Source organism: Misgurnus anguillicaudatus, chromosome 3 (genome assembly GCF_027580225.2).
Source record: "Misgurnus anguillicaudatus chromosome 3, ASM2758022v2, whole genome shotgun sequence".
In the NCBI taxonomy this organism is placed as follows: Eukaryota; Metazoa; Chordata; class Actinopteri; order Cypriniformes; family Cobitidae; genus Misgurnus; species Misgurnus anguillicaudatus.
The window spans coordinates 48,690,207-48,715,946 of NC_073339.2; the positions used below are offsets into that span (position 1 = coordinate 48,690,207).

Sequence of the window (25,740 nt, forward strand, 5' to 3'; positions counted from 1 at the left end):
TAACCCAGCATGTGTTCTGTCCAATATTCACCCATTATGGGTCACAAATAACCCAGACATTTTTAGAGGGTTTATAGATTTTATACTTGTACTTATATTTTGATATCTTTATTTATAATGCTTTATATGATACAGAGCCGGAGATATGGGACCTCGATGTACCCATTTTCACAAAAAATCAAATGTGGGTCACTGTGCACACAGCTGATATCCCTTACAAATACCTTCAAAGCAGCTCTATAAAGAACATAATGAAATCTTCATTCATCCTGATGATATACATGTATGTATCAAATTGAGTTTTATAGTGTGTATGTGTTTGTTTGTTTGTTTGTTTGTGTGTGTCTGTACATTCCTGTTTCTATGTGTGTATCCACTGAATGACATTATGATTATCTCCCGGTTATCTTATACTCTGTACGTGTGAGCGCGTGTGTGTGTGTCTCAGTGTGGGCTTCCCTGTTACTCTATCTGACCTCCATTAAGTGCAGGCACTGCTGTCAATCAAACTGAGAGTAAAATACACAAGAGACCAATGAGAGAGAGCCCAACACACTCACTTCAACTTCATCTTATAAGGAATTATCAAACACAACACAAGAGGACAGACATGGATCAGAGTGGAACCGGTGACAAGGGTGCGTGTAAATATATTGTTATCTATATGACATACATACACATAAAGTAACACATACTGAAGCTTTGTCTTAACACAACACAGAGATCATTTACACAACAGATAAAACATCTGCCATGACTCGGTGTTGTTTTACTGCTGAATTATTTTTATGTGCGTTGTTAAATCTCACACCTGTTCATGAATTACACAACATCATCTGTTTATGTAACAATGAAGACTCACTGTGTGTTTACATCATCATCAGTTTCTCTTTTATTAGCTTATAAAATAGGACTTTTGTCACAAAATGTTATTTATCCACCACAGAGGTCAAACTTGTTGTTTGTTGACTTTATTTTATTTTATTCCCAAACTTTGGGAATCTTGGTACAGTTTTACATTACAGTCCACTGATTTTGATGTGATTTTATGGTGTGGTTTTTATTGATAGTTTCTAGAAATGAAGATTGAATTTAAATGAAATTTCTTATACGCATGATAGGGCTGCAAATTTATATTCATATGTCCATAACTTTGGTAACAGGGTCAAATGGTTACAATCAGTGCTACAATTTGTGTAAAAATGAACAAATGAGTTGATTGACTCCTGCTGTAAAAAAAAAGGATCCAGATGATGTCACTTCCTGTAAGTCACAACTTCACAGATAAATCAAACATAAAAAAATCAGACAGCATCAAGTTTGGGACACAAAGAATATTGTTTACAATTTAACAAAATGACATCAAACAATTTAAACTGTTAAAAACAAAAACGTTACTAGTTTAGTAAACTATAGCTTCTTTGAACACTGTTCATTTAATCCAACTGTATACTTTAAAAATAAAATCTGATGTATAACAACTTACAGTACAGAGACTCACAAATCATGTGAAGTCTGATCAATGTACAAACCAGCAAATATGCAGATCACAGCAAAATCTGTGTGTATTGTCTCAATCTTGATGTTTAGACTTTATGTGCTAACCACCACCATAGCTGTTGTCTTTTCTTTGCCGTAACAAACATGTTTTAAACAAACAAAGTTATAGCAGCTAGAAAAAACTAACAAGCTAAAAGTCAAGAGTCCAACTAAAACAAACACTTAGCACCATAATGTTAACATTAAATGAAACATCTAAACCAAAGTTAAGAAACATCCAGCAGTGTTCCCCTTATGAAAATTAACCATGGTTTTATTGTGGTAAAAGTGTATCAAACATGTTTTTTTGTGTATTGATTACTATCAGTAACACCATGGTTTTACTACAGTAACCATGTTTTTTTTACTGTAGTAAAACCATGGTTAATTTTCATAAGGGGATCATTTAACTCTGGGTATTTCAGTTACTACAAATGTTAAGTTTTTCTTGTACTGGTTAAAAGTGAGATTAGTTTTGTTTGTTCTGTTTTCAGAAGTGTCGGCAGATGTCGAGTTGGCCACAGAGATCATGAAGAGACATTTCCGTCCGTCGCTGATCAAAACACAGGCGTGGGAAGGTTATACCTTTGCAGACATGGAGATTAAAATCGTTGAATCTACAGACTGCTATGGTGCTGTGTTGTGGCCTTCTGTATGTTATCTATCTAGTCTACTTATCAGTCAGCATTCAAATCCTGTTGACTATGAAGAAAATGAGCAGATAACAACTGTGATTTTCTCTCTTAAGGCCATGGTGCTGTGCCATTTCTTAGACACTCATCGTGATGAATATAACCTGATGGATAAGAACATCATTGAACTGGGAGCCGGGACAGGACTTGTTACTATAGTAACCAGTCTTCTAGGTGACCAGCGACCACATACAGTATACACTCATATAATAACGTTGTCCGTGATCGTTTGGTAATACTCTTGGTAACATTGTCTCTGTACAGGTGCAAAGGTGACGTCCACTGACCTGCCGGATGTTTTGGGTAACCTGAGGCACAATGTTAAACGTAACACCGGAGGACGCTGTCGCCACGAGCCAAACGTGATGGAGCTCATCTGGGGTCAGCAGCTGGAAGAACGTTTCCCACCATCGTCCTGTAAATATGATTACATCATGGCTGCAGATGTGGTTTACTCTCATCCGTACCTGAATGAGCTGATGGAGACCTTCATACATCTGTGTTCTGATAACACCGTCATCTTATGGGCCATGAGGTTTCGTCTGGATCCGGAGAACAGCTTTGTGGACAGATTTGAGAAACACTTTCACCTGCAGGAGCTCTATGATCTTCCCAGTCTCAAGATCAAGTTGTACAGAGCACAGAAAAGACACGGAGACGCAGCGTAGACCAAATTAAATCCAATTACAGTATTGTCGGATTGATATATGACTTTATTGTTTACACCCTAAAGTTTACCAACAATCAACTCATTTACTTTCTTCATACACATTCCTTCTTTTACAATTCACAATACACCAAATGTGATCTTTCATTGAAATCTAAGAAACTTTTTCTATTTATAAACAAGCAAAGTCAGAAAGTTATTCAAAAATATGAATCTAAACTCAGGAGTGTATTTTAAGATCTGCTGGCTTGAAGTGTCTGCTGATGATTTAAATCCTTCGTAATCCTTACTGAGAAAACACATGAATGTGAAATGTGTGTTTTTGGAACATTTTTGTGTGAATCCCATGTGATCACATGTGCATAATGTGGTGATAATTTGCCACATGTGATCCACTGAAAATATATTCCAAAAACACACATCCCATATGGCAAAAAAATAATAATTTATTTGGCCAAAACCATGTTTTAAATATATGCTAAATAAAAATTGTTATAAAATTAAACCCTAATTAAACATATTTTTTAATTTTAAAATATATTTCATTTTAATATATACAACCCATAGGGCAAAAAATATCTTTTCCTTGCCAATATATAAAAATTTGTAAAGAAAAAAAAAAAGTGAATATAAATACTTTAAAATATTTTTCAAAATATACAAAAAATGGGCAAAATTATCTTTATTCTATCTTTAAATATCTTTAAAAAATAAATTATTTATATATAGCCATATAGGATTTCACATGTGAATGTGACTTTTCTGTAATCACTCATTCAGATATATCACACCAACATTTCCCAATATAACCAATTCCTAATGGAGAAAATCAAGCGTTGTCTTACTTATTGTCAGTTTTGTCTGTGTAATAAGATTATAATCATTTATTCAGTAATGTATGAGGACACATTCAGTGTTGTGCATTACGACAGTAAAATGATGTTGACCTTAAATCCTTGTAACTGTGTTTGATCATCAGTTTCAGAGCAGTATAGTTATAATTTATATTTAGTTTTTCATGACACTTTAAAGGGGACATATCATAAAAATCTGACTTTTTCCATGTTTAAGTGCTACAATTGGGTCCCCAGTGCTTCTAAGACTAACCCAGTAACTTAGTTTTGGTAAACCATTCTCTGCATGCATGTGAAAAAATAGCTCATTCAAATTTGGCTCCCCTTGTGATGTCAGAAGGGGATAATACTGCCCCTTAATCTGCACTATCCAACCACAGCACTGACACTTACTGCAGAGAGAGAGAAAATAAAAGTTTCAATTTCAACAAACCACCATTATGGTGATCAGTGTTTGCATTTCATCAGCTCATTTGCATTTAAAAAAATGACAAATTTTTGCTCACACCTACAAAGTGTGAATTTTAACATGTTATAATGAATGATCTGTGGGCTATTTTGAGATAGAATTTCACTTATCTACTCTGAGGACACCAAAGATTTCTTTTATATCTTAAAAAACATCTTGTGAAATGTCCCCTTTAACACTTTGAAGATTTTGGATAACTTGCAGAAACATTTTGATGAAAATCCTTCATGTGTTTCACCAGCAGTGTAAGATTTCATCAAACTTAACTTTAGTTCTCACACCTCCTCTTTATTTGTTGAGAAACAAAAGTTAAATTCACACATGAGATGGAGAATCATCATCTTGCATCAGAGTTGATATGTGAAATATGTTTTTAGATCAGATGTCTGTTATGACTAACAGCACGTACACGACTTAAACCATTAAAAACATCTTTCTGCAACAGCCCATCTGGGTACACTCACCAGCGCTGATTTACTGAGATATCTGATACGTCAACATCATACACTTCAGTCTGACGGTGTCCTACATGAAACAAAGATCTTCATTTAGAGATATTTCATGTTTATTCCTACGTGTACCAATCGGTGTAAATGTGTCTGGATGATGTCATCGGAGCGGCAGCATATCGAGCCCTACATGGAGGAGCATTTGATGGCCCTGAACTTCCAGAAGGTTTGACAATCATTCATGAAACAGGAGAGGATGGAGAGAGAAGTTAAAGCTGAAAGTTGGATGAGGCGTCTGGTTATTTACTTCATGTGAAGACCCCAGTGATGTTATGAATGTTATTGGGTTTCCGTTCTGCAAAACCCATTTAGCTCGTATGGTACCACCTGTTTGAACTCATTCAGAGCAATGTGACATGAAAATAAACAACGGACAAATAAAGGAATCTGACAAAGACACATTCAGATCATCTTTTTACTACATGAATCATAACAGTTTTTGATTTTGCATGAATGAAATAAAACTCAATGTTTAGCATCAATTTGAAGGTAAAATATCACAGTAATGTTAACAAAAAAACTATAATGGTCTTAAAAAGAAGTTTGAGTTTAAACAGAAGATGAGCCGGACATTTCCGCTTTCATTACATTCAGTCATGACAGTCAAATATAATGGATAAGTCAATACATGAGTTATAAACCTGTATGTATTCTGATCTACAAACATCAATGAAAACATCTTGAAAATGTCTATGATCATTACAAATCTAACTAAAACTCACGGGAGAGAAAACTTTCCATACCAGCTATCTGTTTACCCCACGAGACCTCAGACAGGCATTCTGAATATCTTCTAGATCACGGATGGCTTCATACTTCATCTCATTGTGCCAACAAAAGCTCAAATCCTTAAATCAATCGGCAGAGGTTTGTGAGGATCTCTATAAAAGTTTCTTCAGCTTTATTTCCACTCAGGTCTGTATGAGACTGAAGCAGATGATGACTGGATCTCTACAGAAATCACATCAGTTTGACTCATCTGAGAGGACACTACCATAAAACAGGAGGAGTTTTCTGGAGCAACTCAGAAATACGGTAAGATTAGTCTAGTTTTAAAACATTTAAGTTGAGTTTGTGCATTAAACAAGCAAAAAATTCTTAAACACTTCTTGCTGTTGCATTTGGCAGATCTTTTTGCTTATTATAAGCACAAATTCACTTCAGTTTTTTTGTCTTATTTTCTTAGCTCATCAAGAAAATACATCTTGTTTAAAGAATTTTTAGCTATTTGTTCTGAAAACAAGAAAAAAATACTCAGTAAGAAAGTAATTTTTTCCGGTTAACATATGTTTCTTACCTTGTTAGCTGACTTAAATCAGACTTAAGAAATTTGAAATGTAATGTTTTGTTCTGTTTAATAAAGGAAACATAACCATGTTATAATTCTTTTCTTTTTTCCTTGTTTAGCAGATAACTTCAGTTGTTTTCTCACGCGTCTGTATGATTTTATGAGCAGATTTCTCAGTATGGATCGTGAGCGATGTAAAAGATCAGCGGTTCAGACCCTGAAAACTCAAGACAAAGTCAAACAGGAGGGTTAGTAACACAAATCTCTGTCGTTCATAAAGTAAATACAGTAGTGTGTGAATGATTGAGATTTATTTATCATGTTGAACAGAAGCTGAAGTTCTCTATAATAAGTCAGTCTATACACCCAGCGAGATGTCCAGCATTGGAAAGGAGATGTATTATTTTGCCGGTCATGAGATCAAGATCTGGGAATCTCTGGATTCGTTCGGCTCCGTCATCTGGCCGGCAGTAAGAATGATTTCATTACACATATGAGAAAGAAATCAAAATATCTGAAGGAGGTCATTTTTACTACTGTTTGTGTTTCAATATTTGATCAATAACAGGAGTTTGAGACAAAAAAGTCCAGATATGCTATACAATAAATAGAATTTACAATATACAGCAATACACAAAATATACCAGGAATGCTGTATAATATATCCCAAATGTTTGGGAATCTGTCTAAAACTATTTTTCCAAATGACCTTTAGTTTTAAAGATTTGTACACTTTTGTCAAGACTTGTCACAGACATCTGACAGATGTTCTGAATGTTTCTTCAGGCTCTGGCTCTGTGTCGATATCTCGAGTCGAATCGAGAGACGGTGAATCTTCGAGATAAGGCGGTGCTGGAGATCGGTGCTGGAACCGGCCTTGTGTCTATTGTGGCCAGTTTATTGGGTCAGTGCTAAAGTTTCCTCACCTGATCATTATCAAATAACTAAACATCATATCTAGTCCTTTCATCTTTTCATGCATCATCATCAGGTGCATGGGTGACAGCGACCGACCTACCCGAGGTCCTGGCCAACCTGAGATGTAATTTATCTCGAAACACAACAGGCCGTTGCAGATACACGCCTCAAGCGGCTGAACTCGTCTGGGGTCATGAGCTCGAGCGGACCTTTCCTCATTCGGTCTACAGATATGATTATGTCCTGGCAGCTGATGTGGTTTATCTTCACGATTTCCTAGCAGAATTAATGCTCACCATGAAACATTTCTGCAAGCCGGGCACGACCCTCATCTGGGCCAATAAGACTCGCTTTCAATCCGACCTGGTGTTCGCTGAGAACTTCAAGAAAACCTTCAACACTAAACTGCTGGAAGATAACGGAGAGATAAAGATTTATTCTGCCACCATTAAAGAAGAAAACGTAGAAACGATAGAAAAGCAGACTGCAGAGATGATCAACATTACAGAGTCAAATCATTCAAGAGAAATCAAACAAGAATCAAAGACTGATGGTGTGGAAATACAGAAATTACCGATAGATCAGACGACTGTAAAAGAAATGCAGGAGGTGGAAAGAAATGAAGAAGATGAGAAGACTGATGAGAGACATCGAGAGGAAAACCTGAACCTCACAGATGATGAAGAAACAAAGAGAAACTCAACAGAAAATGACAAACAGCAGACTCATCTGAGATTATGGGTACCTACTGTTTACTTCATACCAGGAAAAGAAATCCATTATTTCTTAGGTCAGAAGATCAAAATCCTGGAGTCCATTGATTCTTATGGTGCTACGATCTGGCCAGCGGTGAGTTTCTTCAGATAGTGGAACATTTGTCATATCAACATGAAACGTAAACACATATTTCACATGTGCAAACTTATAGATGCAAAACTTAACAACATATAGACTATTAGAAACAAAAATCTAAAGGAAAAAAGCAGAAAAAGGTTGTTAAGGATTTCTGGTTCATGAGTGCTTTGCTTGATACTGTTATTTTATAGTTTTATTCTGTAAAGATAAAGACTTGTTAATGTTTAATCAACATTTAACTTTGAACAAACTGTTGCCAATAAATAACATACATTTAAATCTACAGTAAGTTACTGGCAAACAGCTGAATAACTACAGCTATTTTTTACAGTGTACACTTTTTACAGTAAATGAATTATAAAACAGATATCATTTTACATTGTTGTGTTTTTCATGTTAAATTTGTTAGTATGGTCATTTACTTTTAATATAATGAGCTAAACATTTAATTACAGATTTTTATTGTAAATTTACATGAATTTGTATGTAATTTAAGAAAAAATACTGTAAAGTAATATTTTTCTGTATAAAAACATTTTCTGTATTTTGTTATTAATGAAGTAATACTTAAAATTACAGTCGAGCTATTAATTAACAAATAATATTTGTAATTTTACAAAGTTTTAATTATAATTGTAAATAAAAGTAAACCACTGTAAAACATTTTGGGGTCGGTTTCCCAGACAGGGATTACACTAGTCCTAGACTAAAATAAATGTAAGAGCTTTTAAAACTGAAAACAACTTGCACTGACATATCTTAAAATACATCAGTGCACATTACATTACACTGACATTACACAAGTAATGTTTTTTGTAAGGCATATTTGTTAAAACTAGTTATATTTCCTAATTAAACTAAAGTCTAGTCTTGGTTTAAACTAATCCCTGTCTGAGAATCCACCCCTTAATGTAATTGGTGGTAAAAATAGGATCTTTATTAACAGTACACTAATGACTTCTATTTATAAGGCGTCTCATCATTACAATAATATTGTAATATCATTGTGATAATATGATTGTAATGTTTGTTGACACAGGCGGTCACACTCTGTAGATTCTTGGAAACAGCTGAAGGTCAACAACAAATCAATTTATGTGATAAATCTGTTCTTGAACTGGGAGCTGGAACTGGTCTTCTTTCAGTCGTAATCACGCTGTTGGGTGAGTCGTGTGTTAAATATTAAAAACACATTCCAACTAAAACATAAGAAATAAACCATCTGAAGCCATACGAGTCTCTCTCTCAACCAACTCAACTTTATCAAAACTTTATCATCTGACTTCAAAAGAAACTTCATGTGTTTCTGTCATGTTTAAAACTCAACAGATTCATTTTTCTAAATATCTTTGACCCACAGAGGTTCATAATAAAGTCATGAGTCTGATGTTTAATGTGTTTAAGTATCTTGTAATAAAATCACTGTAAATTCTTCTGTAGGTGCCAAACTTACAGCCACAGATTTACCGGAGATTCTCAGTAATCTGACATCCAACCTGAACTGGAACACCCGAGGCCATCGGAGACACGAGCCCCTGGTAACTCAACTCTTTTGGGGTCACAAGTTAGAGGAGACCTTCCCCAGATCCACACATCATTATGATTACGTCATAGCCACCGATGTGGTTTATCATCACGACTACCTGACTGAACTTCTCATCACCATGCGTCACTTCTGTCAGCCGGGAACCACGCTGGTCTGGGCAAATAAGATTCGATACGCCACCGATCTGGGCTTCCTAGACAACTTTCAGAAATGTTTTAATAGTAGACTGCTTGTAGAGATGGATGATGTGAGGATTTATGTGGCCACCAGCAGGGAAACAGAAGAGGAGAAGAACATGGAGTAATAAATGTGATATTTAGGAAGAAGATCCACCTGCTGAGATATAACAGCAAATATTACTGAGAGAGCTGGAGCAGATTTACTCGCTCACCACACCACCAGAAGATCTGACCATGAACATGAAGAAACAGAATTCAGTGAGAACATACAAGGACACTGAAACAATAATGAAGATGAAGAAACTGAAACTAGACATGATAATGAATGCAAAAATAGACTTATAGACAAATAAACTGATAAAATTGGGACAAAGGGAAACATATGCAGAGAGAAAACATTCTGTAGATTATAATCAGTCTGTGACTTTAATTACTTCATACAGTAGTTTAGGACAACATTTGTCACCTACACAATAAACAGAAGAGAATAAAAAGTAAAGACATTGATGTACACGAGCACATTACAGACTCTGAACCTGAAACAGATCTTCTCTCGTGATGGTTCAGCAGTTCTGCCAGTCTGACTCGGTGTATTTCAGTGGTGAGGCTCAGGGTGGCACTGCCCACTTAGATTGACGGCTGGTCCACTCAATCAGAAGACACAAAATATTTTTGTGGAAAAGCAGCAGAAATCACGTATGCATTATAATAATCTCTTTAATAATAAAATAACGATTTATATAGATAGTTTATGATTTGAGTTTATAAACCTTACAAATGTTAACATTCAAGCCAATTTACGTTTCAAAAAGCACACAAACACAGAATCTCCCTGCGCTTGACAGGACACAAACACGCAAAATTGTCTCAAAATATCACACTCTTGGCAAGTATTTTTATGAAACAGTCAGTTATGTCTTAAAGTGAACACAAACAGTTCAGAAAGAAATCAGATGTGTGTGTCTGTAAACGGATTCGTGCTTATCAGATCTTAAAGTGGCAGAACCTGATTGCCCTGAAAAAAAATCTGTTTATGTTTGTGTCATAATGGGGTGGTTTCCCGGTCAGGGATTAGCTTAAGCCAGGACTAGGCCTTAGTTTTCTTATGAAATACAACTAGTTTTAACAGACATGCCTTACTAAAAACATTACTTGTGTGCATTTTGAGGCAAAACAAAGGGCACTGATGTATTTTTAGATATGTCATTGCAAGATGTTACCAGTTTGGACAGCTCTTACATTTATTTTAGTCTAGGACTAGTCTAATCCCTGTCCGGGAATCCGCCCCTATGTTAATCAAACAACAGAAGAAAAAAGGAAAATCACTTCAATGGCTTTAAAAAGATGAATTAGATTTCATTTATAGAATGAAGACGACAGTGTTGTTATTATTCATTTGATTGTATTTATGTTCATAAATACTACTGTTATACTTTATTTGTAACTTTGTTCTTTTCTATTTTCATTTGCTTATAATGTCTTGATTTGTTCTCATTTTATTTTTGCTTATCCAATCCATGACTCAAAAATGCACAATATAATTTGTTTAATCATCACTAAATTGTAAAATGATGTAATTTGAGAGTAGGCATTGATGTTCACTCGGTTTAAAGATTCTGAACCCATCAAACTGAATCCAGTGCTTTATAAACAACATCATTCAGCAGACACAGAAGAGGAAAAATCCACCTTAACCCACAAAACATGAAAAAACTCATTTGACAAATATCTGCTGTCAGACTGAAACAAAGAGTCATTGTATATGATCATGTTTGTAAATAACGTCAAAAGTCAAACATCATACTGTGCTTTACAAATACAAAGTAAAAGCTCATTTATGATGAATTAACAACTGATCTATACTACCATTACATATCAAACAATGTTATCCTTATTATGCACTAAAAGCTCAGAATTATAAAGGGACCATTTTTAGTGCAATGTAACACCTATAAAGAACCACCCGAGGTGATATAGCCCATGCAGGTGCTTTATGGCACTTAAATGGTTCCTCTATGAATTCGAGCCAGTAAACCACTTCAGTGCCATTTAAAGTGTGAAGAAACCTAGAGATCTATCCTCACTGTTAATCAATAAATCTGATAGAAATATGATCAGTTTCAGATCCTTTTATTAAGAACGATCATCAATAAACATTATTTAGGACATTTACCAAAATAATGGCTGATACTTCTGAAATGAGAAGTAATGGATATAAAATAACACAACATAGTCTATCAATGAAATTAAAAGGATTTTAAAATAATGGCATTGGCTTTTATACTTTATAAATACAAGACATTCATAAATATATCTGTACTGTAGATGTTCAAGAGTTTTGGATACAGACGTGATATGAAGATTCCTGAAGTGTAGGACGGGACTAAAGATTTAAGGCCATTATTAAAAAAGCTGTGAGACCTGAACATCAAACCAGCAAATAAAACCCAAACTATTAAAATAAAACTGTTTACTGTGACATCACATCAGGAGGTATTTCTTCCTTTGACACTGCGTGCGTGTGTATTATTAAACAAAGAACAAAATGCTGGCTTTCTAAAAGACGAGGTGATCGTGATATTACAAACCTTAAAAAAAAAAAAATGATGAACAGAAGTGAAAATCATCACACCAACATCACCTCTCCTTCACGCACGCACACACACTAAAAGCCCTACTTAAATCACAAGATTAACAACTATCAAACATGATATGTCTTTAGAAAACATGCATACATTTGATTTAGATAAAACTCAAAGATTTCACCCCAAAATGAAAAGACAAACACTGAACTTCATTTTACATCACGGAAATGTTGTTTCATTTGTAGCGATGAGCATGAGATGCTTTGGCATTACCATCACAATCTAACATTAATATATAACTTCATCCTTCTTTTAGTTTTGGGGTGAAATTCAACCACAGAACTGAAAGTTTATATGATATTGCCTTCAAGTTATAATGATGTTATATTGTATGTATTTATACACGAGTCCCATTCGTTTGTTTTAGTTTTGTTGGCAGACGCTCCAGAAGTCCACAGAAAGTCCTGTTTCAATGATTTATAAAGAAGAATATACATTATTAAAGAAGTGTAAAACTGACAGATGTCAAACCATGAAAATCCGTCCCATCCATTCACAGATCACCACACAGCATGGCATTATGGGATTGTTGTGATACGTGTTGATTGGTTTCCAACAGTTTCAAAGTCTTTCTAGTTAAAAACAAACATCTGCATTGAAGGCTTGTGTCCTGTGCTGAAGGTGTCTGGGTGGTGTGAAGGTGGATTTTACCACGGTACAGGTTTAGAACGGTGTGTAGTCAGATGGATACATGATGGGAAGTGAGTTCTCAGCGTATGAGACGGAGTGAATCCAGCCCAGAGACTTCATCAACTGCAGAAGAATATCAACATTAAAACATCTACAATAATACAGCATATACTGTATAGAAACTGACAAGCGTCTACTCTTTACTGCACTGATAGCTAAGGACACCTTAATTGTTTCATATACTTTATAACTGAGAGCAGTAAAGCTTATAATGAAAAGAGGCTCACAAACACACACACACACTCTTACCTGAATACAATTCCTCCAATTTTCTTTACTGGGTTTGTCCTCCACAATTTTCGTCGCATATTTTAAGGCTCTTCCGTACATTTTATTTGCTAACGCGTGTTTGTAAGAAAATGTTAAAACCTGAAGAAAAACAAAGCACGCATTATACTTAAAAAAATGAGCAGGTTGAAATAAACTATTATCTGCAGGGTTCCCACACCTTGGCTAACTTCAAATTCAAATTCAAACTTCAAATTCAAATTCAATGGGGACACATTTCAAGTGAGAGCAAGATTACATCTTGTTATCTTTAAAGATACATTGTTACAGTTCCCTTTCGAGGGAACTCGCGCTGCGTCACTGTGTCAACACTTTGGGGACGCCTCCAGGGGTAAATGCGTCTGAATGTGTATCTCAAATTCAATCAATGTTGAGGCTTATCGACAAAGACAGGGTGACGCGGGAGTATATCACTATCTGAAATATTGCCGAAGACGGCGTTACAGGGATGCAGGAGTATGGCAAGGCAGACGCAGCGTCTCATTCCCTTCTCAGTGAACAACAGTTACATACGTAACCCGAGACGTTTTCATGTGTCAACACAACTATGAAAAAAGCATTTTGGTATGAATCAACATTTGCATCCAGAAGATGAAAGCATTTAAAGTGAACAGTTTAGCACGTGTGCTTAAAAAGTCTAGAATTTTTATGATATCATCCTACACTAAACAGGGAATTATATAGATTTTTATTCCAGAAAACTTATTGCATAAAATAGATTCAAGCACTTTTAATGACCTGTATCCATGTATGTTTATTTTCAAAAAGGGCCTTGAATTTTTTCCCCCAGATTCACAAACTTTCAAGGATTTCAAGGACTCTTGGGAACCCTGTATCTGTAAACATTAACAGTTAAACTACTGTACCTTTGAGTCTGTAAGCTCCGCCCACTTCTGTACCTCCCAGAAGGTGTCAGTCAAAGCTTTGGCCACGCCCTGTGGGTCATCGTCTGAGCTGCTCACCTCACCTGCACTGGCGCCGTCCTCTGTGACAGACTGCATGAGCTGATCAGACAGAGCGCAGCCTTTTCTACAGAGAGCGTCTAACAGAGCCGTCTTCTGTTTCTCCATCTCACTACACACATACAGAAATTTACATTTACATCTCTAATAATTATTTTATCACAGAGCTTAAATTATGAAGCATTCTGCACCTCTTAATAGAAGCGGCATCTGGTCGGGGATCGGTCTTCATGGTGAGATAAACGGCCAGTGCTGTCTGGTCAATGTGTGACATCACAACATCAGCAGCTGCTATGATGTCACCTAACCGCTTCAAACGCTCCTGTAAGACAAACATCACAGCACATTAACTAGACCGAGCCGATCTGTGATGAATAACAACATGAATTCATGACGGAAGTCTTTCAGCATTACAGTAATGATGGCAGAATAAGAACAGAAAGATCATTTCTTCTTTAAAATCAGATGATGTGTTGATGAACATGACATGAACCTTCTCTGAGTCCAGCTGATGAAGTCTCTGAACATGAAGAGGCAGATGTGTTGGAAACATCTCCTTCAGCTCCTCGTACAGAGCGCCGTTATCTAACCTGAAGTCATCATCAACATCAACATCAACATCAACATCATCATCATTCATAACATCAATGAGAAGAAGAAGCGGACAGAGATTTACAGACACTTACTTGGTCATCCACTGGATCTTCAGATCTCTAAGAGCTTCAGAGAACTCATCCTTCACATCACGCTCCTTCTCTTTCTCTCCCTCTTTCTCCTTCTCCTTTCCGTTCTTTGTTTTGTTGGGAGCAGGAATCAGATGATAGACGATTGGCACGATATCCTGGATGAGAAGAACATGTGAAGCACAAGACCTTCTTCACATTCATCTGAACTGTGTGTTTATGTGACTCGGTTTTTAACACTACCATGAGTTACATGATGTCTGAATGTACATCAAACAGACTGATCTGTGATCTGTGTGTACATTGTTATTTGATTTACAGATTATTGGGTCATTGTTTTTTTTCTGACAACTCAAACATTAAGAGCTATCAGATTCTGTTCTTATGGATCTACCCATTCAGTACCTTTTTAAATTTTCCTTGTCGTTTGGCTGATGCTTGACCCTGCCGATCAAAACAACACACACATGAGAGAGCTACACACACACACGCAGACACACACACACACCTATCCTCTCTACACCTGCTGAATGTTTTCTATTTTATCATCATATGAGAGGAAAACAGAAGACTGTGAATCTGTGCTGCCCATCTCATCTCATCTGATCTGATCTGACTCGCAGCTCTTTTCCACTGATATGATGTCTGATGTTTGTGGATGGAGAGCAGCAGATTAATGAAGCATCAGGTCAGTGGAAAAGAGGCTGACATTGATAAACATCATGCACTTCTTATGAAGTTTCTGTATTTCTGTCCAACAGAATCTCAAGTCAAGCAGTGAAGTGAAAGCATCAGATCTCAGTCAGGATGAGAAGCAGAAAGTGTTTGATGTGCAAAGCCACCAGCAGACAGAAAAAAAAAGTGTTCAATAAACAAACAATGAAACAACGCCACCATCAGGCCCAACACAGGACAACAGTGAAGCTGTGTGTATGTGCGCATGTATGTGTGTGTGTTTGAAGAGATTATGTGACACTCACAGCTTTTTTGCCGAACTCACTCTTGGGCAGAACTAGAGATCCAGTGATGTATCCACCAGGACCAGCACCTTTAGGAATCCTGAAAAACACAGACATGATGATTTCTGTTGTCCTTGTGTTGTTACAGAAGAGGAATAGGAGCAAATCCCAAATTAAAACTTTTCCTAACAAGGGCCAAAAATCAAACCTGACCGTGGGCCGAAAGAAAAATGTTGCAGTGTTATATTAAAATTAAAGTTGCCCTGATTCTCCTCATTTATAATTTTCTAATATTTAAATAATAAATAAAGCAAACATTACTCTGTATGCATAACTAATGCAGTTTTATTTTCAAATGCAACTGTTGTAAAAAAAGAAAGAATTTTGCCTATAATAGCACTCAAGTTCATTGAGTTTCATGAAGCATACTATAAACCTTCAAGTATGCACGTACATTAAAAAATATTCACTTTAATTCCTTGCATTTAATTTCAATTTACATTTTTGTAATGTACAAATAAAACAAAATGTTACATTTTAGAAAATGTTTGATTAGAAATATGATCTGCATCAATGATGTTTATCCTTTTATCCTTATCTCACGTGGCATGACGGGCCAAATTAAAGGTCATTGCTTGTTTGTGCACCTCTGCACTAAAACAAACCATGTGCAAATTCATCATTCAACACCACTGCTGAGTTTTCCAAAGACAATCTCATTGCCAGTTTAAAATCATCTGGGTTTCCTATATCACAAACACGTAACCAATCACATCATCACAGTTGAACGAGTGGATCAGTAGTTCGAGCTATAGATATATAATTTATGGATGCCAGCCACATTGACTTGGTGCTAAAATGATTGCTGCTGCTTCAGCTGTAACCTGACAACATCATCACTGCTGACACACAGTTCACATGTGTATTATGTTGAATGTAACATATATTTACATATATATCAGATATGAACCGAGATGGTGTAAAAGAGTGGAGGCGGGGACTATTTTGCATATTCATATCTATTAAGTGAAGGCGGGGACTAATGCAGACGTTGACAGATCCGTGTATACTAACTGAGGCAAGGCTGTAAAGTTGCATTCAAGCTGTTTAAAAGCATGAACAAATGACTGTCACAGGAAAAACTTTTGCTATTATGATGCTCACAGATGAGTGATAAGATGGTGGACGACAGGAGGACAGGAGGGACAGATCTAATCTAATTCTTGTATCTTAAGTAAATATTGTGAATGGTAATCAAGCAGTGAATCCTAACAAACTCAAACTCACTTATCATCAGGCAGTGTTGTGATGTAAAAGGGTCGTGAAGATCCAGGGCTCATCGTGATGGAGTTGGCCTTCTTCTTAGCCATCATTGCTGCTCGGTGAGTCTCATAGACATCCAGTGATAGCGTGTTAGTGAGACGATGAGAGACGATAAAGGGCAGATCCTTTAAACGCTCCAGCTCGCTCTGTTGCTCATGACGCACCTGGAGACGCACTGTATAGTCGCCCTTCTCCAGCTTCAGCGAGTACTACAGGACACAACACAACATCTCACATCAAACATCATCAACACAACCTGATAAGAGTTTATGTGTTTGTGTGTTGTCTACCTGGTGTGGATATGCGTCTCCAGATCCCATGAGTCTCTTGTTCTGATCAAACATGAGCCACAGTTGACTATCAAACTCAGACTCGTACAGTAACTCGCAGAGCAATGGACAGCTCGGTGTCACCTCTCCGCTTTTGGGCTGAGACAAAACAAAACCATCCATTAGTTAAGAAGAATTAATGATTGAAACACAGACCCCATGTGTCCCATGTAGCTTACATGATGTGCAGGGCTCCAGACTAACTTTTTTCACTAGGAGGACAGTGGCCCACAACTGAAAATTTTAGGGGCGCAACCAGAAAATTTAGGGGCACATACCGTAAATCAACATGCTAACCAAATATTCACATTTCTACTAAGTAATACACTGTATTACTAATAAATACTTTGATGACAGATCCAGAAAGTACAATGTGCTGTTTTAAATTCAGTGTCACATCACAAAAAAAGTCAAATTTACTCCAAATTCACACTCTCAAATTCTGGTGGCAGTCTGGAGCCCTGATGTGTGTGTGTGTGTTTAAAGATTCACCTGATGAAAACTGTAAGTGAGGATGATCTCATAAACTTGTCTGTTGTTGGGCAGAACATCTCTCATGCCAAGAGGTTTGATCTTAGAGCTTACAGGCCTGCAGAAAACACACATCAGATAGCTTAAAGCTTTATATTTTATTAGGACATGAAGATGCTTTAGATATTTCTGCTGTATTCATATTAATACACAGAGATGTTGATGGATTAGATGAGGTGTCTGTGCTTCACCTGAGGGGCTGAACCCAGTTCTTCAGTGTGATGGTTGGAGAAACATCTTCATATCTCAGTGGAGATGAAACCTCAAAGCTGGAGATGCCTTCAGAAGCATTCTAGATCCAGAAAACCCATGATCAACACATCTGAGACATACTGCAGATATCAGTCTCCAACCCTGTTTCTGGAGAGCACCTGTCCTGCATATTTCAGCTACAAACACACCTGAACCTGCTAATCAAGTTGTTCAGAGCTACCTAAAAATTAAAGGCAGGTGTGTTGGAGTAAGTTTGAAACTAACATATGGTGCCCTCCAGGAACAGGGTTGGAGACCCATCTTCTGTATATATTATTTTATTACCAAACCAGCTAATACTAAAGATCTGAGTAGTTTTACTCACGATATGAAGAGGAGAGGGTGATGTCAAGAGGCCGTGGAAGGAAATGACATAATCAATGGTGACATCACCAAGACTCGCCCACCAGCGGGCGATACACAGCTCTAAAGTCCGTCCAGGCTGAGCACACAGACAAACAGAAAGTGTTACCAAGATTAACAGTTGTGTTCATCTATACTGAGAACAAACTCTCTGTAAATGTAATAATGGAGGTGTTTGATGTACCAGAACAGGGAAAGCCTCCGACAGAGATCCCTTCTCCAACAGTGAAGAGAACTTATAAAACTCATTGGCTCTGTACGCTCGCTGCTTTACCAGATGAACCGCATGCAGGACAAACTTAGATGAGACATCGACAGAGTGAGACATCAGCGAGATCTCTAAAAGAGAGACGGAGGGAATAATGAACCACAGCAACTGGTTTCAGATCTTTACATGCATCCATCATGAATGATAAACATTACCTGCCCACGTAGCCCCCTGTGGGACGTTAATGAAATGACGTCGAATCTGTCCCGGTCTGAAATGAACATCTGAGAAGGTGATCTCCTGATTGCGGCTGTCAGTGACTCTAAAAAACACAAACACACGTGTCACACACACGAAACCACACTGAAAAAAACAGACAGAAGATGAACTGGACGTACCGAGTAGGGATTATAACCGTCACAGGAACTTTAAAGAGAGGACCGGCGCTGAACGCTGATGTGTCGTATCCACAAACCTGAATGACAAAAACACCTTCAATCATCTCATACACGACCTGTCCGTTTCAGAGGTGTTACAGCGATCAGATGTACCTCAGTGTAATGAAGCCCCTCTCTGAGCCCCTGAGGATCCACACGGACGTTCACGTGTCGACACTGATTCATCAGCTCCAGATGTGTGGGACACTGAACCCACGGAGCGTTGCAGACCAGCGCCAGATGTAGCTGAAGAGAGATACGAGCCGAGTTCTCTGCAGAGAAACATCAGGACGGTCAGCCACAGACACATACACACACAACTATGTGTCCTACTGTGTAGCGTTTACCTGTGTTTTCAGGAAAGACAGGCTCAATGCCAACACCGTGATCAGAGGGGGCGGCGACTTGAATCGGATCCCTGAGGTAGATGCCTCGATGCGTTCCTACGGTAACCGCGAAGCCGAGGCTACTGGTGGGCAGCGAGGAATGCTGCATGAGGTAGTCAAAAGCACGCTCCACCTGCAACGTCAGATAAAGACAAATATAAACACTAAATTCATCCCCAAAACATCTGACCTACATCAAACCTGATTCAGTACCTGAATGATGCCGTGGCCCTGCGCAAACACTTCGATGTCCTCCACTTTAACAGCCGTGTTCTCTAGAGCTCTGCGTACAGCTGGCACCGTGGGCCGCACATCGTTCTGCTTCAGCCCTAATAAACACAAACACAAGAGTGCTGCTTTAAAATTATTTCTTATTCTCACAGAGAAATTATGTCACAAAGCATTATAAAGGGTTCCCATTTCCCACTTAAAATTCCATGACTTTCACTGACTAAAAGCAGAATTTCCATGACCTATGCCCGGGAACACAGTGTACACTGTGAGTCAATAAAAATGTAGCTTAAATGCATAAGATTAGGGCTGTCACAACGATCAAATAATTGTCTCATTGCAATTTTTTGACCTCATCTTGATGATTTCAGATCACCGCAATGATTGCACATCTCTTTAAAAACACAAGGGGGAGCTGCAGAGCCTGTATAAACGAGACAGTAGCAGATGATGCCCCTTAACTGACAGTGTATTTAAACAATTGCTGCAAAACTTTGATAAGCAGTACGAACTGCCAGGTAAAACATACATTTCCAAAACAGCAATTTCAAATTTAGGGAAGTGAAGCATCTGTAAGGAACTGATTTTTTTGCAGCCATTACAGACATAAGACAAAAGATTTAATTTAAATAATCACAATGTGTGAAAATTATTTTATGAACAAACAAAACATGTATAAGAATTAAATTTCAAAGCAATAAAACAGACAATTAATCGCCATAACCGTCAAAATGTATTAGACAATTTTCATAATCGTGACAGCCCTACATGAGATAAATAAACAGTGCCAATAAACAGCTGTTTAATTTGTAGTCAGCAGAGACTTGGACCTGGAAATTGTATTACTTAAATCACAAGTTAACAAGCGGATTAGAATTCAAAGCAACAAACAAAAATCCCTGACTTTTAATGTCTGGAAAAGACCTTTTTAAAATTCCATAATATTCCAAAAATTCCATGACCCTTGGGAACGATGTCTATACCGAATTGACCATAGTAAGACATGTTTGTTTTCCTCTCCACAGAACACAGATATAATGAATGTACCTGAGAGTATGAGAGCGATCCCACCACAGGCGTTCGGTGAGGACATGGACGTTCCGTTCATCAGCTGTGTGCCGCGGAGCGTCCAGTTGGGCACAGAGGCGATGGCGCCTCCGGGAGCGCTGATACTGACGCCCAGAGCTCCGTCCGTACTGGGCCCACGGGACGACCACGTGTACTGATTCGGAGGAAGTTTTTCTCTCAGAGAGTATTCGGCCACCATCATGTCAGGGGTGACGTACGCACCGACACCTGCACAGACAGCGTTACAGATCAAGATGCAGCTACACACCGCTTAAAGCTTACTTGATTGACAGCCATCACTGACCAATCACACTGCTGGTAGTTCCTCCAGGGCAGCCCACAGTGGACAGACACGGACCGTTATTCCCCGCGCTTGATACAAATAAAACATTATATTTCTGTACAGCCTCCGTGATGACCTCACAGATCCTCCTGAAACACACACATACACATCCATTAGAGTCACAGATCCATTAGGAACAGGTCACAACATTAACTAGCTGGTTAGTGAAGTGGGTGAACAGAGAGGCACAATTTTAGTGTGTTAAGATTCACGTTGGTTTTGAATAAAGTCGGTTCTCATCAGAAACTCTCACCCTGAGTTGGGCCAATGTGTAGCTTCTCCATAGCTGTAGTTCACCAGATCACACTTATAATTGATCACCTCAATCATCTGCAGAAAAACACATACACAGATGAGATTAACTAAACATACACTAACCACACAACACAAAACATTTTAAATTGATATAAGAAGTGATGATTGACAGCGTATCTCTCGTACAGCTCGTATGAGGCCGGTGCCCGTCTCCATGGTGCTGAGGCGAGTGTCTCCGATCTTTATAGCCAGAATCTGAGCTCCTGGAGCCACACCGTTCCTCTCAGGCTCATCCGGGAAGTGACCCGCTGCGATGCTGGCTACATGTGTCCCATGAGCACCTACACACAAACACACACATCAGTATTCAAGTAATTCAACTCAAACAGGTGTTTTAATGATTGATGGCCATGAACCCATGTCGTCTTCCACCATTTTTCCTCAAATAATCTGAAAAAAGTCTGTTGGTAGAGAGACAGACAGACAGGAATACGAGTCAATCATCGACTAAACAGCTGCAGAAATCCTGATGAATCTCACCTCCACTGGTGACGATGCACAGCGTGTTCCCTTCATCATAGATGTTTATGGAGTAATTGAGCATTTCGGCGTATCCCAGTGTTGAGTATTCCTGTCTCTCTCTGTAAGAGCTCAACACGGTGCAGGACGACAGGTCTCCTGTTTCTGAGGTGTCCACCACAGCCCTGGAGGAAAATCATCAGTGTTTTTATAAAACTACATTCACATCCAGAGAAATCATTTCATCTCTGTCATACAGTAATGTTCTGACCTCCATGTGACGCCATCATGCCAGGACACACAGTCATACACAGGCCCCAGATCAGTGTACTTCTTCTCCAGAGATCCTAACAGCTCCACTTGACTCTGTAGCTCTTCTCTCTGTAGTTTCTCTGTCTGATAAACACATGATTTCATTTCACTATTATATATTCAGTATGTTTATAGTGAAATTAAAGTCTCTGGAGATAAAGCTGCATAATAACTAAAAGAAAACGACAGATGTGAATGTTGAGACCTGTGAAGGGTTCGGATGAGTCTGATCAAACTCTTCTAATCTGCGATTGGCCTCAGCGAGAGCTGCTCGGTGTGATGGGTCCCATTGTTTCTCCTTACGCTCTTTCTGTTACAAACATAACACAAGTTTAACATGTTTGTACAAACGTGCGCAGTTGATTATAGCACAGCAGTAGTGTTACCTGTATTCTTTCTTTGAGAGCTTTAGGGAAAAAATCATAGCCGTTCTTTATTCCAATGTGATAATTCCCAGACGGATTGACCCATGCAGGAGGAATCTGAAAAACAAGCAATTGAAAGCTGCTGAAATGAATTAAAATAACACAAACATGGTTTTAGTAGCCTGAGTTTGAACATCTGTAATATCACGCAGGTCAGACGGACCAGATCAACTACAGTTGTAATCAACAATGTTAAACAGACACTGCTCCTCTCAAGACTACTGGTAGTTTCTTTATAATGTTTAATTAAAATGACTTGCACCACTTTTAAACAATGAGACACTTATAGCTGGTTTCACAGACAAGGCTTAAGGCTAGTTAGACTAAAACACGTCTCAACTGAAAATAACATGCACTGACCGATCTTAAAATATGCCGGTGCCATTTTGATTTTGATTCGTCTGCATACCAGTAACATTTTTTTTACTAAGGCAAGTTGCTTAAACATCTTAGTTTAACTAAGTCCTAGTCCTGGCTTTAGCTAAGCCTTGTCTGTGAAACCAGGCCATAGCCAATTATTAGAGTCATTAAAGGGGACATTTTACAAGACTTTTTGAAGATGTCAAATAAATCTTTGGTGTCCCCAGAAGTATCAAAATATCATATAGATAATTTATTCTAACATATTAAAATTGACACTTTGTAGCTGTGGCATTTTTGGGTGTGTCCTTTAAAATGCAAATGAGCTGATCTCTGCACTAAACGGCAGTGTCGTGGTTGTATAGTGCAGATTAAGGATTATTATAAAAGATCCCCTTCTGACATCACAAGGGGAGCCAGATTTCAATGACCTATATTTTCACATGCTTGCAGAGAATGGTTTACCAAAACTAAGTTACTGGGTTGATCTTTTTCACATTTTCTAGGTTAATAAAAGCACGGGGGACCCAATTATAGCATTTAAACATGAAGTCAGATTTTCGTGATACGTCCTCTTTAATGTTAATTTATTGTCAAATTTAGACTTTGTTTGGTTTCATTCTGGTATGACACACAACTTCTCAAAATCCTGTTAGCCTCTGAAATAAAGTTAAACCATCAGCCTGGTATATTTAATGTGTGGTCTGTGATCTTACCGCGAGCGTACGTCCGGTCAGTCCCGTCAATGTCCCGTCCTTCACCTCCACCACAGTGGACATGTTCACATCACCGCTGCCTGTCGTGTCAATGATGTCCACGATCTTGGCTTTCCCGTCTGTTGTGATCTACATGAAAGAGCATGAGATACTTTAATAATGTCAGTATATGGTGTCAGACTTACTGTATCAGTTTACATGAACATGTTTGAAAACTTAGATGAAACATTGATATATTTGTTTTAGCTTCTGCATAAAGCTGTACACATGACACAGATCGACTCTCAGCAGAGATCCAAATAACACAAACACTGTCAACAGACCACAGCTGAATGAAAGGTCTTGAAGTTTGACATCTCATCCATCATCATCATCATCATCATCATCATCATCATCATCAGGTACACTGATCATGCAATCATTACGAAAACCCAAATGTAAGCAAATAAACATTTAAACCATTGAGGACATATATAAAAACAAATTAGTAATACTATGGCACATATCTCAAAAACAGAGTAAACCATAGTAAGTTACCCTGTCCAAATAATGTCATTACTGTGGTACTCTTCAGTAAGTCATTCATGAGAATGACACAGCTCATCTTTCTAACGTGCCGTTTATTTCTGTTTTATACAGCTTAGCACGCTCCGAATATGGTCGTATTTTACTGTTTACATATCGCACCGATGTTCCGCTTGGGTCTGGTGTGTCTGTCGCGTTAAAACGGGAGTAAAAATCACTGCGGCCTACTACTGAGCCACCGCCGCGAGCTCGATTTACCTGCATGCCCGGGGCCCCCGGGTCCACCCCGGTGTCGAGGATCGCAATGAGCACCCCCCGGCCATCGTACTCCGGAAACCTGGTCAGGAAGGAGGCAGCACCGGTCTCTTTCTTAGGAAGCAGCCCGTGAAGCGGGAACGGATCTTCAGCGGAATGAGCAGCCATGACCGAACACAGACGGAATGAAAACACAACAGCAGCAGCAGCGGACCGGTACACAATGTGCGCGAGGCGAGCGGCGTTCTTAAAGGAGCCGCGACACTCAAACTCGACATAAACATACATGACTTTTTTTGGTACAAAACAGTGTATAAAGCTTAAACACAATATATTAATCCAATTAACTCATTGCCAAATTATTTTCACATTGCACTTCATAATCAAATTATTATTTTGCTGTATTATAACAATAAAATCATGATGTCATTTAACTACTATGTAAGAAACTATCTGAATATTTTGTCAGTTTTTGTTCATTTTAACTTTTGAAAGTGGGGTGTTTGTATGTATTTCTTTTGGGTTAAACTACAGTATGGTTAATGCCCTAATTTGAGATGTAAATGTGTTTAACCACTAGATGGCTTTATAGTTTTAAATATAAAACACAGAGACAGCAGGAGAAACTTCAGACACACAGTATTGAACTCACTGACCCACATTATTCATGATTTTATAGATGCAGTAAAAAAGATTGAGATGTACAGAAATGTACTTATTGATTGTTTTTATTGTTCTTTTTTAAACACAACCAGGAATTATGGATCAGTCAAATAATACCACATCAGTCCATTTTCATTATAATTAATATATAATAATTCTTTATGCATGTAATAATGACAAATAACTGGAAGTCACAAATGCTTGAACCAATTCAGATTTCTCCACTGACTCCAGTGTTGCAGCTTGTTGGTTAAAAAACAAAAATGTAAAAATGCTTTCTCTCATTTGTAAAACCTTTAGATAAAATCCTCTTGTTTATGCATAAATGTGAAGTCTACTGAGACACTGTCATGTGTGAGGAGGAGATGAGGAGGAAGTGGAGAACATCATTTAGTTGTCTGTGGCTTCTGTATTAAACACCAGCAACTGAGCATCAAACCAGATAAGAGTCCTGTGAGATGAGACACAGGTATCTTTTCATCTGGGGATGAAACTG

General features: G+C 37.9%; 3 protein-coding genes across 6 annotated transcripts; 2 read left to right on the forward strand and 1 right to left on the reverse strand.

The window, feature by feature from the left end:
• Positions 1–236: 236 nt before the first annotated feature.
• mettl21e (methyltransferase like 21e) lies at positions 237–5,129 on the forward strand. The gene is made up of 5 exons (XM_055206284.2): positions 237–283; positions 487–638; positions 2,034–2,191; positions 2,288–2,405; positions 2,496–5,129. Exons 1-5 carry the CDS (start codon positions 252–254, stop codon positions 2,897–2,899), a joined length of 864 nt encoding a protein of 287 aa, XP_055062259.2. The 5' UTR covers positions 237–251; the 3' UTR covers positions 2,900–5,129.
• A 481-nt stretch (positions 5,130–5,610) lies between these two features.
• mettl21ca (methyltransferase 21C, AARS1 lysine a) lies at positions 5,611–10,259 on the forward strand. Of its 3 annotated transcripts, none has more exons than XM_073866308.1 (7): positions 5,611–5,765; positions 6,187–6,266; positions 6,349–6,488; positions 6,805–6,922; positions 7,010–7,785; positions 8,831–8,954; positions 9,232–10,259. In XM_073866308.1, exons 2-7 carry the CDS (start codon positions 6,197–6,199, stop codon positions 9,639–9,641), a joined length of 1,638 nt encoding a protein of 545 aa, XP_073722409.1. In that variant the 5' UTR covers positions 5,611–5,765; positions 6,187–6,196; the 3' UTR covers positions 9,642–10,259. The 3 variants fall into 3 exon arrangements, with proteins under 3 accessions (XP_073722409.1, XP_073722407.1, XP_073722408.1); XM_073866306.1 differs by having other exon boundaries at positions 5,622–5,765; positions 6,138–6,266; XM_073866307.1 differs by having other exon boundaries at positions 5,626–5,765; positions 6,141–6,266.
• Positions 10,260–11,630: 1,371 nt separating this feature from the next.
• Positions 11,631–24,794, reverse strand: tpp2 (tripeptidyl peptidase 2). 2 transcript variants are annotated; one of them, XM_073866311.1, is made up of 29 exons: positions 24,585–24,794; positions 23,802–23,930; positions 22,687–22,782; positions 22,506–22,610; positions 22,260–22,384; positions 22,010–22,173; positions 21,656–21,810; positions 21,468–21,544; positions 21,176–21,303; positions 20,851–21,099; positions 19,786–19,901; positions 19,534–19,705; positions 19,301–19,458; positions 19,148–19,224; positions 18,965–19,071; positions 18,726–18,880; positions 18,504–18,620; positions 18,118–18,218; positions 17,888–17,984; positions 17,357–17,494; positions 17,031–17,275; positions 15,765–15,843; positions 15,190–15,228; positions 14,788–14,942; positions 14,595–14,691; positions 14,293–14,423; positions 14,006–14,213; positions 13,101–13,220; positions 11,631–12,914 (listed from the first exon to the last, which is right to left on the reverse strand). In XM_073866311.1, exons 1-29 carry the CDS (start codon positions 24,747–24,749, stop codon positions 12,825–12,827), a joined length of 3,795 nt encoding a protein of 1,264 aa, XP_073722412.1. In that variant the 5' UTR covers positions 24,750–24,794; the 3' UTR covers positions 11,631–12,824. The 2 variants fall into 2 exon arrangements, with proteins under 2 accessions (XP_073722412.1, XP_073722413.1); XM_073866312.1 differs by lacking the exon at positions 15,190–15,228.
• Between the last annotated feature and the right edge of the window lie 946 nt (positions 24,795–25,740).